This window comes from Carettochelys insculpta, chromosome 6 (assembly GCF_033958435.1).
Source record: "Carettochelys insculpta isolate YL-2023 chromosome 6, ASM3395843v1, whole genome shotgun sequence".
NCBI lineage: Eukaryota > Metazoa > Chordata > Testudines > Carettochelyidae > Carettochelys > Carettochelys insculpta.
The window spans coordinates 68,548,305-68,560,982 of record NC_134142.1 but is presented as its reverse complement, the minus strand read 5'-3'; the positions used below and the strand labels follow the sequence as shown (position 1 = coordinate 68,560,982).

The 12,678-nt window shown below is 42.8% G+C and overlaps 1 protein-coding gene across 1 annotated transcript in view; it reads right to left on the bottom strand.

Moving 5' to 3' along the window:
- Window positions 1-1,701: 1,701 nt before the first annotated feature.
- The window catches only part of DCAF5 (DDB1 and CUL4 associated factor 5), a 94,779-nt gene continuing 83,802 nt past the window's right edge, over window positions 1,702-12,678 (bottom strand). Inside the window, exon 9 of the mRNA XM_074997189.1 lies at window positions 1,702-8,276. Coding sequence (XP_074853290.1) covers window positions 6,462-8,276 — 1,815 coding nt within the window. The 3' untranslated portion in view covers window positions 1,702-6,461. The remainder of the gene's footprint in view (window positions 8,277-12,678) is intronic.

The following is a 12,678-nucleotide window of genomic DNA, read 5'->3' as shown; positions in this document are numbered from 1 at the left end:
AATTAACATAGGAATTGTTAAGTCATCAGTCAAAATCCATGCCCCTGGCACATATCTGCCTCCAGAAACATCTGTACATGCTGTGGTGGAGAAATCGCCATTGCAGAAAGCTGAACAGCTTCCATAACTCATTACTGGCTTAGAAAGAACTCGCTACAAGTCAATGTCCTTGAAAAAAAGGTTTTGCCAAGATCTCCACATACAGAATCTTTTGTCTTGGAGTTTAAAAAAAAAAAAAAAAAAGCTACAGAAATTTTGCATAACGGCCATTAATGCTCACTTGTGGGAATGAAAGGTGGTTCCCAAACCAATAAGGCTGCTCTTGAAGTGTTAATTCCTGTTTCTTCTTTCCTGTTTGGGTGAGGCCTGGTGTACACTACACAGTTAGGTAGATATGAGGTGCCTTCTACTGATCAAGCTGTGCACATATCTGCATTTAAATTTGTCCCCAACTTATGCAAGCTTCCCCTTTACAGCAATGCAATAACACCACCTCCCCAGGCAGCATTCAGCCACGATCAATGTTGACACAGTGCAGTGGAGGTGTAGATCCTACATTATTTATTTGATACTAACAGCTCTCCAGCAGCTGTCTCACAATACAGTTTACATACATAAGGATGTCCTTTGAATCCTCCTGAATGCAGTGGATGAAACTTCTGAAGAGGTGGTCTAAATTTTCCTTCCAAAAGGATTCTAGGGGTGGCAGTCTCATTTCTTCATCCATGGTACGGTACTTTCCTGCGTCAGTCAGCAATAGCTATGTCAGGCACCATTGTAGTAAACATGGTAGTGGTATACATAGGCCTAGGCAGTTTTGCTTGGTCACCCTCCGGAGTGAGTTAACAGCAAAAGTCACCTCCATCTGTTTGATGCTAGCACCAAGTGTCATTGCCTCATACTCAGTTGTGTGAAACTGAGCAATGCCCTCCTCCTTTCCCTTGGGAACAATACTCATTCTGGCTGATGATGTGAGTGGTGCTGTGTTCAGGGGTTCCAAAGCAGACATGGCAATAAACCATATCTCATTTAAGACTTTCAGGAAGCAAGGACATATGAATCACAACTTTCAACTTCTGATGTGACCAGACTGACAACGATATTGGTTTATTCTATTTGAAGCTGCAGATGTTGTGGCCTTCAGAGGTTCCCCCTCCACACCCACAGAATGCCCGAGCCACATAAAGAGAAGAAATAAAAGGACTTGGGATGATGTGTCCAGCAAGATCCTTCAAGCCAGAGCTGTGTCAGACTGAGCACTACGCCTGGAGGATGAATACTGCAGATGGTGTGGAAAATAGAAAAGTAGACAGCAGAAAAGCCCGGGTGCCCCAGCAGAAAAAGGAGACACACCAGGACGTAATGGGGCCTATTCAGCAGCAAAAACACAGATGCAGCGCACTTTTGGGGACTTACTGGTTCAAACAATCACAGCTCAGATGTCTCCATTTTAGCACTTTCCTGTATCCTGCTGGGCCCCTTTCCCCCAGCGTTCCAAGTGTTTTCAGGGACAGCATTCCTACCCATACTATGCCTTACCAGGGGACAGAAAGGATAATGAGACCTTCACATATGCTGACCTAGCAGAGTGACAGTTGCTGTTTGTGTAGCCAAAATTGAAATGAATGTCTTTTTCCTATAAGGTCTGTTCCATTAACCAATATATTTGCTTTTAGCTTGCAGAGATTTTTTTTGTAGTGGTTTCTTTTTTTTTTTTTTTTTTTTTTTGGAGAATTAGGAGTTCTCAACATATGTTCCAGAACACACAGTGGTATTGAAAATACCCACTTATATGCTATTGAAGAGTGTGACAACTCAGGATCAGTGACCAACACAGACTAATAACCACAAAGATATTGCAAGCACCACAAAATTAATAGGTGCACTGACAATGATTTATCCCGGCTCATACGCCCAGAGCCACATAATTCTTAGCAGGTCCCAAAACTGCAGGGCCAGGTAAAGCAAACTCCACCACAATGCACTACTGTGCCTCGCTGTCACAGAGCTCTTTCAGGGCATCCCTGAGCCATATAGCTTTGAGCTGAGCTCTTCTCACAGTTTTTGAGTCTGCCTGTCACAGCCACAGAAAACACTTCTTCCTCTCTTTCACCGATATTATGTAGGACACAGCAGACTATTATAACCATCGGGATAATGTTTTCACCAATATCCAATCTTGTGAGTCAACTGTGTCGGAATCCCATCACACTACCAAAGGAGCATTTAACAGTCATTCTGCACTTCTCGCACTGGTAGTCGAAACTTTCCTTTATGCTATCAAGGTGGCTGGCATTCAGCATCATGAGCCAGAGAAGCAAAGGATAACCTGTGTTCCCCAGGATGACTTAGCATTCCAACATCCTCAATGGTAATATGTTGGCTGAGAAATAAAGCTCCTACTTGCAGCTTTCTGAACAGTCCTGTGCTCTTAAATGTGAGAGCTTCTTCAATTCTCCCAGACCAGTCACCATTAATATTTTTGAAGAATTCCTGGTGATCCACCCATACTGGAAGAATCATTAAAAATATAGTCCTTTCTATTGATGCACCCTGGGGCAAGACGGGCTGGTAGCAGACCAGGATACACTTGCCATGCATCATTCCATCACAATTTAGGTACCCCACTGCCAAGAGTCACAGTCCTGCACTGGCGCACACATATGATAATGGTTCCCACAGTGGATTTTCCAGCTTAAGATGATTTCCAATTGTTGATTTCCACAGTGGAAATCACCACTCATTTCTCCAGTCAGTGCAGCTCTCGGGGTGAACTCTGCACATAGATCCAAGAACACAACCTTGAACAACTGACATTTCTGCAGCCACTGTTTGTTGTTCCAAACCTACATCATGATGCAATTCCCAGTCAGTGCTCACGCCCATAAGCAGCACCTCACCATCAACAGCCACTCTGTGAATGCCACTAACCAACATGAATTCAATTTGGCTATATCCCACAACAGTCTCTCCTCCAGAAAATCATCTGATTTGGTTCTTCTTCTGACTGTAAATACTAGAAGACCACGAGTCCTGTGCCTGCATCACTCCAACCTATCGCAGAACTGTGCAGATTCCATGCTTTTGTCCGACGTAGCGTGGGGGTGGGGGTGGTGCGGGGAGTTCAAGGGTTTTAAAAAAAAAAATACATGAAAAAGACAAAAGATGGATGACATTAGGGGAACGGAGAAAGCTGCATGCTGGGAAGTTGATGCCTTGCTCCCAGTCACTCCTACGCAACTTGTTCTGCCCTACCCAGCCTCACCAAAACCTCTCAAAAACACAGTGCACTATATGGTAGTCAACTGCGCACTGGGATACCTACCCATAATACATGATACTGTACATTGACAAAAGCACTCCGTGGTAAATAAGCACAGCGGTGATGCAAGAAGCCACATATGCAGATGTGATGTACTAACAGCAGCAGGTTTATGTCCACGTAGTTTGCATCAACCAAAGTTGGTAGACATGGCCTTACAAAAAGCGACACTTCATTGGTACTTTCCTTTTTGTTAGTTTGACAACTAGGTTTGCTTACTAAAGTGGTGAAAGGGGAAATCTGAAGATGGGAACTATAACCTGTAGATTCATAGATGAGAGGCAGGAGGTAGGGATTCCTCCTAGCACGGGGAGGGAAGAAGGGAGGATTCCTCTCTCCCAGCCAACTAGAAAGTTTTGAGAAGACAAAATGCAGCTAAATGAACAGCAATGGTGAAAGGCAGTAGTTGCTAACAAGGCAAAAAACTATCGACATAACACCTTTTATCTCCAAAGAACACCAGTACAGCCAAATGGAAGGGATGAAAAATCTTTAGATCAAAGGGTTTTAAAGTTACATTTTCATAAAGATTTTCCACTTTATATTAAAATAGGAAAAAATGCTTTTCAACAGGTCTCATATACACAGAACAGCACTAAATTTTAGGGGTTCAGGGCAGCGGTCAGGGATGCAGCCACCAATGGATGCTTTAAGACGAGGGCAAGCCTCTGACACAGGGTTTTATTTGTTAATGTCCATACATAGCAGAGAGGAGCTGGATAGATTCCAAAAGTTCTTTGGCCAGGAGATACAGTTTCCTGGTATGAAATTTTATCCTTCTTGGGAAGCCACAGGAATCCCCCATTGCCTGAAGTCATAAGACAGAGCTGAGCTCCGAGTTCTGGGGATCTTTTCTTGTGTTTACAGTATGACAACACACTAAGCATTCAGAGAAAAAACCTTGCTCACTGTAATACTTTTCAGCTGAGTATTTGGTCAGGAATTCCAGGTATTTCATAGCACTTACACAGGAGCAGGGAAAAAAAGTGACTAGAAAAGGATAAAAAAGTTTCCAATTTAATCAACTTTAAAAGATAGATTTTTGCTTTTGTAACCTTCAGATTTGGGCTTATAAAACCAAGATTTACAACATTTTTCTTTTTTAAAGTACAAACAAAGACACTCTAGGAGCCATCTCGATTACAGCAATCTGAGTCCCACTTCTACAGAATTTTTTTCCCTCACTGGTCAAATAGCAAAATATTAAAAGTTCCTGTTGCTACTTACACTTGTTTTCAAAACAATTTTACCCTAACCCTCTTACATGCTCATTCAGTATTGACTCACACACCATCTGAGTTTTTCCTTAGAAATGCTGACCAGGAGAGAGAAAGGAAATCATCTATGGCACATAATCACTCTCACCTCCTACTTCATCTAAGATTTTCAGTTCTCACAAAAGTAGCACATTCTTTTCCTTCCCTCTCTCTTCTTTCCTTTCATTATCCTTCCTGAAGCTCTCTAAGTCTTTCGTTTTCTTTTCTTTCCCCCCACCCCCCCAGGGCATTTCACCTGTCCCTGAAATACAGTGCATCTGTGACGCAGTTGTTTTGAAACCAATGCTAAACCAAGAGCTGAACAGAACGGTATTGCAAAACTGTCTTACCAAGCAGAGTTCCCCAGTCTTGAATGTCAGGCAGCCTTTGCTAGCCTTTCTAGCAACTACTAGATTCAGCACAAACTTTTTTAAAATCAATACTATGAGAAACAAAAAATAAATGTTTACTTCCTTTGTTTTCTCTATCTTCCCTAGATCCTCTCATCTAATTGTGTGGGCAGTAGTAACACTGCCCTAATACACCTAGAGTGCCAGAGCTGTTGGATTACAAACACTAGTAGACACAGGGCCCATCCAACATTAACCACAGTTCCAGGATGACATACAAGCTTCACGGTGACAAACCATAAAGCCACCCCTCTCTGACACCAGACATGTCCTACATTTCAGTGAAGCCACATTTAGGAGCAATTGCCCTAGTAATTCAGACACACAAAACACTTAGGCTGGAATCCACAGGTCCAGTTGCCATTCCAGCAATGCAGCATGGCAGAGGTAAAAACCAAACCATGGCTTCCTATTTGCACAAACTCCCTACTGTGATGAGTAAGACCAATTTTGATACAAATGAACAGCAAAATAGACAAGGCTCGAAAAGCTGTATCAGATGCATTATACATACTTCCCTCCATCTAATGTACAATAATCATCTTCATTCTCTGACGGATTGCCTTCTGTAACCACGCACACAGAAGGTAATGTGCTTGTTATGCATCCCCACATTCAGGGTCACTTTCCAATGACAATGAACCAAAATAGGCCAGTATTCAAGGATACATCTCTGTGTCATATTTGATTAGCCTGTGACTGAAGTTGGGTCTACATCAATTCACACTTCTAACACCAACTATCAATATTTCAGCACGAATGCCACTGTATCAAATTTTTTTTTTATGACGTGAAAGGTACCCTAGGAACAGCTTAAGTTAATCTTGGAATGAGGCTTCTTTCCTAATCCTTTGTATTCGTATGAAAATTACTTCACTGAAGTGTATCAACTTAAGTGCTTTACGAGAGATCTCCGCATACATGAACAGGGAGAATATTTTCAAAACATCTGACACTTCCTTACTTTCTGATGTAGAAAACGGGGCCAGAGGGCCTTTTCCCATTTGCTCCCATTTTCTTTAAAGAATACACTGCACAACACCATCAGCGTGGTCCAATTCAACAAACTTCCTCAGGAGACTGAAAAGCCTGTAATGTATAACAGCTATCAATATGCAAAAACTTCTTTTCAGCAGAATAATTACATTTACACCAGTCGTACTAGGTGGCTGGCTGAACAAACAACACACGTTCACACAAGAATAAGTCAACCGTCTTAATAAGGATTTACTTTAACAGAGCCTTGAATGGGTACACTATATACTCAGTCTCAGTATGAGAGAGCTGATTGGATTTTTATATAGCATGAGCCATAGGCAATCTAAAACAGACCCACTGAAGAATGGAATGGAGAGTCAGAAATGCAACAATTTAGACCCAGGCTCTAGGTGCCTTTAATACTTCCTGTTTGTTTATTAAACGAGCGCATGAGCACACACACCAGAGTATGTGCTAAACAGATGTTTTCATTTATCATGTTTTTAACTTCTTTTCTGATGAAGAATTCTCTGAATCTGTGTCTTCAAGCTCTGCTCTGTGCCTTTTCAGTCCTCCAAGAGCTTGAGAGCTCTCACTGTCTGTCAGGTGCAAGTTGCCGATATCCTCTTTCATGCCCACATTGTAACTGTTGGAGTCCATTTCAGACAGACAACAGTCTTTGTGCAAGGTCACACCTGTCTGTACAAGGTTCCCATTATCAGCATTTAAGTGTGATTGTAGTCCTTGGGTCATAGTCTCCTGTTCTCCAAATCTCTGTCCATTGTTGAAGTAAGAAGGGCAAGGATGTAAGTGGCCATTATTGTGATTCACACAGGACATCTCAAGGTTCCTGGCCTCATTGTCAGTCTGGTTTCTGAAGTAACTACCAGATCCACTACAGATGCCAGCAGCAGCTAGAGAGTCTTTGGAAATAGCCAATGAGTGGTGGCTTGATGCTGGCTGACAGTTCTGGCTGTTCTTCTGTTCTAGCAGTCCTGCAGTTTGAGTGCATGGCTCTTCGGTGCGACTACTTAGCCCTTTGCAGATGGCTTTTCCATTGAGCTTTTTAGTCTCAAAAGAATGTTCTACAGACACACTGCTGGTGTCTTGGGATGTGCTTTCTTGATCTTCCATTCGGCGCTGATTGTCACGTTCGTGATCTTGACCATTACTAGAGTTTTCTACCATACTATACTCCTTTAAAGTTTCTTTGTTGTAACTTTCAGTAGAAATATCTTGGACACCTTGAGGAACTAATAAACTCAAGTTACAAGCATCTTCCTTATTTAATGAAGGTGCTGTACCATGTCTTCCACTAGTTCCTGGCCTCCCCTCATCATTCTCCCTGTCTTCATGAGAAGATTCACCATCTTTACCAGTTGAATAGGATATGTAAGAATACTGAAGCCATTTATAAGCTTTATAAATCTTTCTCTCTACTGATTCGCTATCTGAGCAAGGAGAGGCCCTTTCTTTGAGGACCTCCATATTAGAAGAACTTCTTCCCGGTGAAGAAGCTGGAGAAGAAGAAAGATCATCTACTTTGATCTGTGGGTAATCATAGATATCCTCACCTATGTAGGTGCTCACATTTTCTGGATTTGTACTAGTCCTCTCTTCCCTTTGCATTTTCTGTCGTCGTCTCAATGCATTGCGCTGACGTGTTGATGCACGTCGTTCATTCAATTCCTCTTCATCATCTGTGCTGCTACTACTGCTGGAACTGCTAGAATCATTCTCCTCAGGACTTGGGGACCTTGGACGTGGGAAGAGGTCCGTGTCCAGTTCTGCCTCACACGTATTCTCATCAGAATCAGACTCATTGGAAAGAGCCAGGAGACGCTTATCCTGATATCTTCTAAGTGCAGACAGCCTCTGTTGACGAGAAGCCACATCTTCTCTCACTGGTGGGGATTCTGTTGATCTTAAGTTCCCTAAGTTATAGGCTGCTTCATCTGATTCTTCTGCCATTTGTGGTGGGGAATGATGTAGAGAGGCAGAAGATTCTGATTCGCTGTACCCTGAGCGTTCACTTACTCCAGCATGGAGCTGTAAGATAGTGCTTTCACTAAGGTCACTGTCCGAGTCAGAACTCCAGCCTTCAATTTCACGGCGCACGAGAGAGTCAAAGAATGCCATCATTCGTGGATCCTCTTGGACAGACTGGTTGGCATAATCATGGGACAGGCCACTGCCACTGTTCAGCACAAGACTGATGTATTCCTCATGAGTGTAGAGGCAACGTGAATCATCCTCAATTCTACCATCCAGATCTCCTGTGCAGTCAGGCTGCTTGTAAGGACTCCAGATCTGCAAAAGAGAAGAATACATTACAAATATATGTACACTCACACACTATTTAAAAGCATATCAAATGCTACAGCAATACAAAGGTTCAGATACAAAATATTATGTTTCTTACACAACTCTCCCCCACCTCCCAAACAATAATTTGTAATAGTTGGAAAATTGTTCCTTTTACACCACCATTCCAGATTTCTTTTTAAATTCCTTCCTTGACTTTGGAAGCTCACATCAGAAATCCCCAATAGTTTCAGAACTTCAGACTATATTATTTCTTGTGGGGGGAAAAAGAAAGCCAGTGTTCTATTTTTGTACAAATAGTGTTGCTTACTCATTATGGGTAAAAATAGTTTGTTGCCTACCATACTGTCAAAGCAATAATGAAGACACTTGTTTCCCAGGAAACCAGGATCACTTGTAATGATGATGTGCAAGTGACATTTCATCCAGTTGCATATTTATATCTGCTCAGTGACCAGGAAGCTGAATAAATGCAGGTAAAAAGCTGGCTATCATTAGTACATCTGCTAAACTGTCATGAACTTAAAAGTTATGTAAGAAATTGAATTCCCCATCCCTTGAGGTCAAGGGACTGCAACAGATCTAATCAAAAAGATCCCCAGCTTTGCTTTCCCATGAAAAAGAGGGAAGTAAGAATGTTTTCATATTTATTTATGCTACTATTGCAGGGAAGCTAGGCAGGGTCGGTGAGAAATTGAGTCAATGTCAACACTACTGGCTAACCTACCAGAGCACAGACAAGTGCCTCTGGATGTTTTCTTGATCAAACAATAGAATACCACATCTCTGTAGGGATCTAGAGATACATTAATGCAGTACTTAGATCCCCTCACTTCATTTCCAGATGGAGAAACAAAACTAAAGCATTAATCTGGACTCTGATGCAAACTACTATCACCTCATTCGTGATTAATGTAAATCTGATATTAATCACTTATATATATACACATATACACACACACGTATAGAAGGCAGGGCTAGTACCATCACCTATATGCAGGGCTGCCCACTGCTTCCCATTATGAAGACCCAATTTTTCAGTCCCTTAGCTTTGCCAAACTAGTTGCTTGGGGTGTAAATTCCCATGCTCAGTGGCTGCCTCAGGCTTTATTTTTGGAAAAGTAATAGGAAAGAAATAGTCTTGAGCCATTTCCAGTGGGGGATGGGGAAGAGGACAAGTGGAAGGGGTGGGGCCTTGGACCCAGAGGGCGAAGTTTTGGACTAACCTTCCCCAGCTGGTGGTTCATGTGCTCCTCATGCACCATTCTACACAGAGCAATGAGCATGCTCCATCCCACAGATGCTCTTCCTAACAGCCAAGGACCACTAGAACTGGGAGTAGGGAGACCGTGGCTACCTCTTCACAACAAAAAGCCCGGCAGTTCACCCATGCTAGCTGATGTGGGTTTGCACAGCTTGGGCTGTGGCACTGTTTCACTGCTGTGTAGACTTCTAGGGTTGGGCGAGAGCCAGGGATCCAGGACCTTCTAGAGCCAGGACTCCAGCCTGAGCCCAGAAGTCTATGCAGTCATGAAACAGCCCTAAAGCTTTGAATTAGAGGGACTTTTCAATTTCTCCCTCCCATCCCACCCCCAAAATGCCTGATTCTAAAGAATGGGAATTAAGTCCCAAGCATGGGGAGTAAGGGAACCCACAAAACCCTGATCTAGCCCAGTCACATGGAAATGTCTTCGGAGGAGTCCTTTCTGGTTTGGGAGCATTTGGGGCCAAGTTTCTCTGTGTGTGTGAGAGCTGGCTTTCTTCAAAAACTAAATGATTTGGCCTTTTGCCCGTTCTGTCTGGGTGACTACCATATACAGAGGGATGCAGAACAAATGAAGATAACAAGCTTGGCAGGTAATCTTTGAAATAGTCACAGAGGGGTAGCCATGTTAGTTTATAGCTTCACAAAAACAACAAGCAGTCCTGTCACTCCTTAGACTAACATATTAGATCATGAGCATCTGTAGGAAAAACCCATTTCATCAGCTGAAAAATGGAGAGGAAAATATAGAACCCCTCCCTGGTTCCCTGCTATGTAAACCCTGGATTCTGTTTTTCCTTTCCATTTTCATCTGATGAGGTGGGGCTTTATGCACAAAAGTGCATGACTTAAATACATTTCTTAGTCTCTAAAGTGCCACAGGACTAATCCTTAAAATAATTAATCTGACAGCAGAAAGAGGAAAGAAGATAAGCATTACTCCCAGTTGTCCCAAATTTTGGTTTTAAAACTAGGGGTGGCAAAAGGTATTGAGTACAGAATTATCTGCTTGGTTAGAGGCAAAGATGCTTAGATCATCATGTCAAGCACCAGAGTGCGACTTATAAAAGGTATGAGCTGCCCTTTGTTATTCACACTAAGAGAAATGCAGCTCCAAGTATCTCAGACTTGGATTTCCCTGGATTATGACCTCTCCCCATTAGGTGCTGCACACACTTTTGTGCACCAAATCAAAATTACCTAAAAACATAACTTCTTTCAATGTCAGTGAAAACAGAGTCACCTGACTACATCAGATTATCCTACCAAGCAGCAGCAGATAGCCACACAGACGTTGGCTTGTCACCATAGAAACAAGGGTGAAACAATTTCCCTATATTTGATACACCAGTAATTTTCTAACAAGTGGAACAGCATCACTCAACCTTCAAACTACAAAGTTCCTATTCATTTAAGGATTTAATGCAAAATGGCCTTCTTTCTTAAAATCCTCCTTGAACTTGCTTTAGTTCATGTCTGATGGACATTTTCTCTGTACTCCCAGCATTCCCTGAACAGCTGTACAGACATACTCCATGGACTTTTCCTGAGTTTCACAGGTGCTGGTAGGAGTGTCATCTGCATCTTCCAGCGTCAGACAATTTCTTTCAATTATTTAACTGTAAAGGATTTTTGCAATTCAGTTTGTAGGAAAGGTATTAAGCTGAATAAAACTGCAAAGGGCAGCTATGAAACCAGTAGCTTAACTCCTATACTCTTGAAAACCATGTCCTCCCTTCAGAAGCCTGCCCCTGGACAGACAGCAAGCTACACAAGGTGGTCACCTACCTCTCAACTGTTCAAGATGTATAGGTCATGTCCATTCCAATGTGTGTGCATGTGCCAGGCGTGCAATTGCTGGAAAGTTTTCCTTTAGTGGTACCTGTCAGGTTGGCTGTGAAGCCCCCTGAAGAGGTGCCTTCATGGCACAGTATATTGGATGCTGCCACCCTGCCACCCCTTCAGTTCCTTCTTGCCTAAGCATTTTGATAGAAGCGTGCAAGATTTGGAACGAACAAAAGCAAAGCATCTTGAACAACAGTTATGAGATGCAGGCAATCATTAGAGCCCACATTTACAAAAATTGTACCTATAGCTGAATAAATGATCCATGGATGCAGATACCCACAGACATAAATCGGATATCCGCAAACGTGCAGAGTTATAGATGTGTATAGATGCATTCACATCTGTATCCACAAAAAACGAGCTGCAGATATCTATGTCCACATCCCCATATGTGGATACCTATGGGTATCTGCAGATTTGCAGGGCTCTAATAGCTGTCTTTTCTTCTGTGAAGAATTGCTCGTATGTATGCCAATGTCATTTGTCAACAGTTTCCCTAAAGAAGGGGTCAGCGTCCACCTGGTTGGTGACTGCAGACCGTTCTGCCAAAGGCAGCATCATCTTGTGCCTGTGGGCTGATGGCACAGTGATACATGAAGATGTGAATGGACAACCATGTGGCTGCCATACGTATGTCCTGGATAGCGACTTGTGCAAAGACCACCACCCATTGATGCCTGCACCCTCGTGGAGTGAGGTGTCAAGGTTGGAGCTGGGACCTTGACCAGGTCGTAGCAGATCCTGATACCAGACATGATCCACAGTGATAGGTGTTTGGTAAGATGGAGAGGCCCCTCATTCTCTCTGCTATGGCAATAAAGAGTTGTGCGACTCTGCAGAATGGTTTTGTGCACTCTGTGTAGAATTCAAGGGTGCATGTGACATCCAGTGTCCTCCCCCTATTGTTGGTGTGTAGTTTTGGGAAGAAAAGTGGCAAAAAGATGTCCTAATTCATAAGGAAAATGTGAGACCACCTTAGGCAGGATGAGGGGACAGTTGCACCTTATCTTTATAGAAAACTGTATAATGGTAGGTCTGAGGTATGAGCTCAGAGACCTGTCTGGCTGCAGTTATGGCCACCAGGAGGCTATTTTCCAAGAGAGGTAGGATAAGGGGCAGGTAAAGAAGGTCTCAAAAGAGCATCCCATGAGCTTTGTGAGGACTAGATTCAGGTCCCATTGCAGGACAGGATCTTTTACCTGGGGGTACATCATATCCTGGCCCTTAGGGAACCACCCAACCATGGGGTTCCCAAAAAAAAAGATTTGTCCCCAC